At 48.8% G+C, this 8,017-nt stretch overlaps 2 protein-coding genes across 3 annotated transcripts in view; one reads left to right on the top strand and one right to left on the bottom strand.

Moving 5' to 3' along the window:
• Window positions 1-1,221: 1,221 nt before the first annotated feature.
• MRPL27 (mitochondrial ribosomal protein L27) lies at window positions 1,222-7,185 on the bottom strand. Its single transcript, XM_003912732.5, has 4 exons — window positions 7,060-7,185; window positions 4,377-4,508; window positions 3,954-4,021; window positions 1,222-1,654 (listed from the first exon to the last, which is right to left on the bottom strand). Exons 1-4 carry the CDS (start codon window positions 7,097-7,099, stop codon window positions 1,448-1,450), a joined length of 447 nt encoding a protein of 148 aa, XP_003912781.1. The 5' UTR covers window positions 7,100-7,185; the 3' UTR covers window positions 1,222-1,447.
• The window catches only part of EME1 (essential meiotic structure-specific endonuclease 1), an 8,233-nt gene continuing 7,364 nt past the window's right edge, over window positions 7,149-8,017 (top strand). For both annotated transcript variants that reach the window (XM_003912734.2, XM_021929002.1), the window contains exon 1: window positions 7,149-7,206. The gene's annotated coding sequence lies outside the window, so the exon portion shown is untranslated. The remainder of the gene's footprint in view (window positions 7,207-8,017) is intronic.

Raw genomic sequence — 8,017 nt, 5'->3', positions numbered from 1 at the left:
TTCAGCTGCCACCAAGCTATGAGGACGCCATAAGGTCACTGCCTCCACCGCCGGCCTGCTGTGGCTCTACTCAGCCATCCCGGGAAGCAACCACCTGCCCTGCTCAGGGGAACACCACAGTGTAGGAGGGAGCAACCACTTCTGTCCGACTCTTCCCCTTTCTCCAGGGGACTGGACGGGAGAACACTGAGCCTGTGGAGACAGCCCCCATCAATCTCCCCTGCCTAAAGACTACTCCAGCTGGGCCTTGGTACCTGATGCCCCCACACATGGTGCCAAAGTAAATCCCAGGTCACCTCTGCCAAGGATGTGCAGGAGATGAGGAATCCAGGGTAATGTTCTGGGAAAGCAAGATGACATGTTCAAGGCAGAACTCCAGAACTGGGAGGCTTCTCTGACCTCAATCCCTGGAGTGCCTGCCTTCAAGGCAGAGTAGAGTCCCTGAAAGAAAGCCACTGGACCCAACAGGCCCCTCTCTGGGACCGTAGCCAACACCACCTACCTCCAACAGCCAGGAATGATCATCCAAAATGAGATTTTCTTCCTGGCTCCTCCACTCAAAGGCAAGCCTCTAAAGGTCCTGGCTGGGATGACAATAGAGTGGCCTGACCCCTGCCCACTCTAAGCCCTCACTGAGTATTCCTGAAGCCAGATTCTTTGCTACTGTTTATCGTTTGAGATAAATCAAGAACCAGAAGAGAATGTGGGCTTGGTAGGCCTAGCTCTTCAGGTGAGCAGGAAGAAGCCATTTGTTACTTACTCTGCCCTATCACTGGAAAGACCTCGGCAGTCCAGGGCAGATGAGGCCTGACGGAGCCTCCCAGAAGCATATCCTGCCATCCCACAAGCTCTCTCTCTGCCCTAGACCTGGAGAGGTAGGGAAGAGGCTTTCCTGTGGCTATCTCTGGGGCTACAGCCCCAGCTCCCTTTGCATGTGGCTACGGGAGAAGAACATGACTGTGTTGCTTCCTTTACTGGCTGCCCCCACCCCTCCTCCCAGGGCCCAGCCCCTGGCCTTTCCTGGGATCTAAGAGGGGAAGCAGCAATGACACCCTCAAGCACGAGCTCCCCTCCTTCCCCTCTGGAGGACAGTGCCAAAGCAAGTCCCCCTTCTCATTTCCTCACTCAGATACGTTCTTTCTTGCTTTGAGGCTCCCCCTTGGTGTGCACTAGAGAACCTGGGTAAGGACCAACAAATCACTAGGCAGTTCCATCCAGGTGTGTCCCTAAATAGCACGCGTTCATGACTCTGGCTCACTTTATTTTTGGCCCCAGGTCAGGTCTCCCAAAGGGTTTCCCAGCAGTCACTTCAGAGTCTCCTGCAGAGTCACCATCAAGCAGACCTCTTCCTTGGGAGGCCGTGTCGTCGCCCCAACCCTTGACTTCTGGTATCACCATCTCCTGTCACCTGGGCTCCAGTCTCTGTCTGATGGCCTCAAACAGGACATCAAAGCATAGCTACCAGTTTGAAGGTGCCCTCCGGCTTGGCAGGAACCACGTGGACAAAAGTCTTGTAGAGTACAGCACCCTTGGGCAGCCTGGTGATCAGATCCACAGCCTCCGTGTTTCTGGGATGAGGCACGTAGACCTCCTTAGTGTAGCGGACTATCCCCTCTTCCAGGGCATACAGACATTTATTCTTCCCAAGACCCACCTGCAACACACAGACCTGGTCAGCTGGTCAGCGAGGTGGCCCGTCCCAGAATTTTGGGACAGACTTCTCACACAGAGCCACGCCCTGGGGCCGAAGAGGGGGATCAGAGAATGCCATCTCAGGTTCCCTTTCCCACTGGCTGGCACTTCGAAACCTTCTGCTTCTTTACTGACTCATAACAAATGAGGGAAAAGAAAGCTCCAACAGCCAACGTGGGTCACTGTTCAGTCCCAGGGGGCTGTTACCTGGAGCCATGTCTATGTAACTGGTCAGAAGCCACAGTGGACAGATCCCAAAACCCAGGAAGATGCCCTAAATCTTCACTTAAGACTTAAACAACACTAGAACTGTCATATGTCATATTAAAACACTAGTTTGATGTAAATTTTCATCTAGGTAGTGATTTATAAAGTTTAGGCTCTATGGAAAATATAGACCAAAGCTATATGTATAATGCATATGCCAATAAAACAATCATACTATTGCATCAGCTAATACCCATGTAAGCCCTTTAATACCCATTAAGTCATTTAATCCTCACCTTGTAAAAGAGGTATTATCTCCAATGCCATTTTTCAGATGAGAAATACGAAGCAGAGAGGTTAAACTATGTTGGATGTACAGTTTTTAACCATATTTTTTAGCTTTTTCTTTTAGAACTTCAGGCTGGGTGTGTGGCAGATTTTACCCAGGTAGTCCAGCACTATTCTGTCTCTCTGATTAAAAGAATGGGCTCTGGAGCCAGGATGTCTGGTTCAAATACCAGCACTGCTACTTACTCCTGTGTGGTCTTAGGCAAGTTTACTTCACTGTGCCTCCGTTTTTTTTTTCATCTGTCAAATGGGAATAATATTAGCTACTTTACAGGATTAATTTGAGGATTCATAGTTAGCAATCATAAAGGGCTTAGAATACCGTCCAGCTCAAAATATGTTAGCTTTGATTGTTGTTGACATAGCTACACATCTAATGTCCTAAGTTCTAAAAGGTAAAGCTACTACATATGAAATTATCCAAAAAGGGGTGAGGGAAGGGAAACTGTTTACAAAGGAAACTAATATTTAAAATAATGTGAAGAGTAGAGTATCGTTCTGTCTCTGTAACAAAGAACTGTCCTACCCTATAAAAATGATGCCAACTTGCTGAAACTGAAATCCCCACCTGGTATGAACCTAATTTCTGGCATACTGAATTCTATTTCATTAAATTCAAGCTATCTTTCAACCATCTACAAGTAAGTCTACGCAAAGGGAGAGGTCTTAGACATAATGAAAAACCAATGAAAAATTGAAATTAGTTTCCCAAGACTAAAATAATATTTTAGATATCTTGTCCTCCAAGAACTGAGGGTTAGAAAGAAGAACCGGCCGGGCGCGGTGGCTCAAGCCTGTAATCCCAGCACTTTGGGAGGCCGAGACGGGCGGATCACGAGGTCAGGAGATCGAGACCATCCTGGTTAATATGGTGAAACCCCCGTCTCTACTAAGAAGTACAAAAAAAAAACTAGCCGGGCAAGGTGGCGGGCGCCTGTAGTCCCAGCTACTTGGGAGGCTGAGGCAGGAGAATGGCGTGAACCCGGGAGGCAGAGCTTGTAGTGAGCTGAGATCTGGCCACCGCACTCCAGCCTGGGCGATAGAGCGAAACTCCGTCTCAAAAAAAAAAAAAAAAGAAAGAAAGAAGAACCAAGAATACCAGGCCAATGCAACACCAAAGCAAAACATAATGATCTGGGAGTTAGGCAGACCTGGTGCAAATCCCAGCAGTCACTTGCTCCTTCCACCCCCTCTAAGTCTCTGGCATTTCACCTGTAAAATAGAGACAATAGGCCGGGCGCGGTGGCTCAAGCCTGTAATCCCAGCACTTTGGGAGGCCGAGATGGGCGGATCACGAGGTCAGGAGATCGAGACCATCCTGGTTAACACAGTGAAACCCCATCTCTACTAAAAAAATACAAAAAACTAGCCGGGCGTGGTGGCGGGCGCCTGTAGTCCCAGCTACTCGGGAGGCTGAGGCAGGAGAATGGCGTAAACCCAGGAGGCGGAGCTTGCAGTGAGCTGAGATCCGGCCATTGCACTCCAGCCTGGGCGAAATAGCGAGACTCCGTCTCAAAAAAAAAATAGAGACAATACCCACTTCACAGGGATGCAGTAAGGAAGAAATGAGATCGTGTAGGCATGGGAATCAGCACAATGCTTGCCATTTGGTAAGCACCCAATACATGCAACTGTTACTACCATGCTTAGGGGCAAGGAGAGGTCATCCTAGAAAGGAAAAAGGGGGCAGCAACAGAGCAACTCACATGGGCACCTGGGTGCCAGCGGAAATGGCGCTGTGTTCCAATGATGTTCCCAGCATGAACATAGTGACCTAGAAGAGAAGTCCACAGTGATTGGGGCAGCATAGCAAACTACCAAGAAAACATGATGGCCTAAATGCTGCATACCAACTTCCAAGCCTGCCCCTGGCCAAAAACAACTCCCAGACAGTCCAACACAAGCACTGCAGGATCTGCCACCCAGCAGCTCTTATCTCTAATTGCATGGTTATGGCTCATACCCACCCACCCTATGACCCTTCCTCAGGTCTTATCCGTTCCTTTAATCTGGAGCCAATTATGATGGTGAGGAAGAATAGGGCCAGGAACATGCAGGGTTCTTCTGCTCTCCTAAGGAACACCAGGACAGGGTGCAGCTGGGAAGGGGAAGCCAAGGCACATCCTCACCTTCCATTTTCTTAATGCCTAGGCGTTTGCCTGATGACTTTCCACCAAGGTTTCTGGAGCTACCACCCGTCTTCTTGGATGCATATCTGACAGCAAGAGCTGTAGCAGGAGTGGAGCTCAGCAAGGATGTAACTGCAAAGAAAACAGAAACATTGTTTAGACAGACAGCCTCAAACTATTTCTGCCTCAATGGGGCACATGCTGAGAGGTGAGAGGTGGTGGGGAGATGAGAAAGATGTGTCAGGGGAGCAGAAGTGCCACTGAGTGTATTAGTTCTCAGGGAATACCTGAAGGTCCTTGGCTTTCTTCTTTTGGGGGAGGGGGCGGGAAACATAAATGGAAAAAAATAAACATCATGTGTTCTGGGTCCTGACACATTTAGTCTAAATGTGCTGAGGAGAAATGGACACCACAGAGCTGCCTGCTTCAGAGGCTCACTCACCCTCATGCACCATGGAGGGGCCAGAACAGACTTGGGAAGCCCAGCACATCCAGAGAGGCTTCTGTTTCAGGCTCACTCACGACTTTTTCTTTTTTTTTAAGACGGAGTTTCACTCTTGTTGCCCAAGCTGGAGTGCAATGGGCGCAGTCTTGGCTCACTGCAACCTCCGCCTCCCGGGTTCAAGCGATTCTCCTGCCTCAGCCTCCCAAGTAGCTGGGATTACAGGTGTGTGCCACCACGCCCGGCTAATTTTTTGTATTTTTAGTAGAAACGGGGTTTCACCATGTTAGCCAGGCTGGTCTGGAACTCCTGACCTCAGGTGATCCCAAATTGTTGGGATTACAGGCCTCACCCATGACTTTCTCAGCTATTCACTCATCCACTGCTCACCAAATACTAGTAAACTAAAAGGGTAGCTGGTCTGAAGGTGGCTCCCACAGGGTCCTGGCCATTTCAGAAGGCTGGGCCCTTTCTTCTCAAAGCACATCAAGCAGAGGTCCAACCATGACCCACAGACTGCCCTTGTTAATCTGACCCCTCCATACTCATTCCAAAGTGCTCAATAGCATTCATTTGAAAAAGTAAAACAAACTAAAATTCATACTAAGATGGTAGTCCCTTGCTGTATGACAAGCTTAGGGGTGCAACTCCTTGCCTGCAGGTCTCCAGACACAGCCATGATTTAAGGCCCATGCCAGTGTCTTTAGAGAAGCTTTGTGGGTCTCTGGAGCCTGTAAGTTCAGAGTGTCTGAAGCCTGGGTTTCTGACATTTCCATGACAACACAGACTAACTGCGGCAAAGGACCAGAGATAAGGACTCAGAAAGACAACATGTTAAATGCCCAGCACCAGGATCTACCTACCTTTAAACATCTATTCATTCATTTACATACTTACTAAGCTCAGGAGCTGGGCTTTTACTTTACTTACATTATCTCATTCACAAATATTTGCTCTTCACCCTACTCCCCATCCTCCTCCTCAAAGTAAATGGTGCTACCATTCAGCCAGTTGCTTAGGCAGAAACCACAGTCACTGCGGATTCCTTCTCTTTGCTGACCTCACATATTCAGTTCACCAGCAAGCTCTGTGGATGCTAACTCCAGAACAGATCTCAAATTCATCCATTTTCCTCCAAGTTCACTGCCACCACAAACGTCTTGGCTAAATCATCTCTGCTCAGGGATATTATGGCTTTCCATCTGATTTCCTCATTTCCACTCCTATCCCCTTTAAATTTACATAACAGGAATAGTTTGCTTCTCAAAATGTAGAACTGGCTCAAGTCACTCTCCTGTCCCTCACTCTACACAGGGCTAGGTCTCCTGTCATTCTTTTTTTTTTGGGGGGGGGGTGGGGTGAGGACAGGGCCCCATTCTGTCACCCAGGCTGGAGTGCAGTGGTATGTACATGGCTCACTGCAGGCTCGACCTCCTGAGCTCAGGTGATCCTCCCACCTCAGCCTCCTGGGTATCTGAGACCACAGGCAAGCGCCACCACACTGGGCTAATTTTTGTATTTTTTGTAGAGATGGGGTTTTGCCATGTGGCCCAGTTGGTCTTGAACTCCTGGGCTCAAGCGATCCGCCCGCCTCGGCCTCCCAGTGTTGGGACTACAGGCATGAGCCATCATACCCCGCCTCCTGTCATTCTTTAGTTCTTAAATGTTATCTCCTCAGAAGACTTCCTTCACCGTTCAATCTAAGAAAACACACACACAAACACACACACACACACACTCATTTTCTTTCTTCACAGCACTTGCCAGTTTGCAACTACTTTATGTGTTCATTTTTTGGCTTATGCACCAGAGAAAACCGTTCGGGGGCTAGAAGCCATGTCTTCACGTTTTCTGCTGATTTTCTGAACACCTGCCGCCGTGTCTACCACAAAGTAAGACCTCAATTTGTTGAATGAATAGATTAATTTTTTCATCACTAATGTGCCATTGTTACTAACACTCATACAGAGAAAGGATCCACCCAAACCCCCAACCGCCAAGGAAGCCGTCCGTGCTCCTGAGGCAGGGGAAGGCCAAGTGCTCCTCCAACTCCCCCACTCATGGTTCTACCCAGGATGTGTCACGTGACCAGCGACAGCGTCCCTCAAACCTGGAGTGGCCCACACACTTCCCCTCGCATCCAGGGTCCTCCGCGGGGATCAGTATCACCTCCTTCCCTCCCTGCTGGAGCTCCACTCTGCCTCCCCGCCTCGCCCCGCTCTGACTACTGCGTCCCATTACCAGCTGTTCGGGTCCTCAGCGCCAGCACCACAGACGCCATGTTTGCGTTCACTCACTTCCGGTCTCGAAAAGGTTCTACTTCCGCTATCAGGAGATCTACTTCCGGGCCCTGCGTGGCAGTTGAAAGAGTGGCGGGAGAAGTTGCAGGTGAGTGTACCCCGCTGCAGGCCAGCGGATTAGGCGGGACTTCCCTCCTGAGCACCTATCTGCAGAGGCTTGGTGGCTAGGGCGTCCAGGAGCCTCTGCAGCGGACCGCCAGCCTGAGAGGCGCAGAGCTTGTCGGACAGGGGCCCGCTTGTCTCACTCCCCTCATTTGCAGATGTCAACGGAGGCCCAGCGAAGGGTCAGAGATGAGGCCCCCTCCCTAGTCATTCAACTTACTTTATTCAGCCAGCTGTGTGCTAGATGCTGTACTAAGCGCAGTGGATGCATTATTTTATTTAATTCTCACCACCTAATAAAATGGGTGCTGTTATCATCCCTGTTTTACTAAGGAAGAAACTGAGGCCTAGGCAGGTTACATGTCTCCTCCTGGGTCATACCTACAGTGTTAGTAAATGTTCCAGGAATGATTAGCTTTGCATATGACCCAGCAGTTTTACTCCTAAGTATATACACGAAAGGGATTTGAAAACATACCCCCATAAAAAGTAGTACATCAGTGTTCATAGCAGCATTATTCATAATAGCCAAAAAATGGAAACAAATTAAATGTCCAAGTGATGAATGGATAAACAAAATGTAGCGTATCCGTACAATGGAATATTATTAAGTCATGAAAAGTAATTAAGTACTGATACAGGCTACATCACAGATAAACCTTGAAAACATGCTGAGTGAAAAAAGGCACAAAAGGCCACATATTGTATGATTCTATTTATATGAAATATCCAGAATAGGCAAATGCATAGAGACAGATGTATGGTTGCCAGGAGCTGGGGAGAGGGAGGGAATGGAT

Source organism: Papio anubis, chromosome 17, assembly GCF_008728515.1.
Source record: "Papio anubis isolate 15944 chromosome 17, Panubis1.0, whole genome shotgun sequence".
In the NCBI taxonomy this organism is placed as follows: Eukaryota; Metazoa; Chordata; class Mammalia; order Primates; family Cercopithecidae; genus Papio; species Papio anubis.
This window is presented reverse-complemented; position numbering and strand designations above follow the sequence as displayed.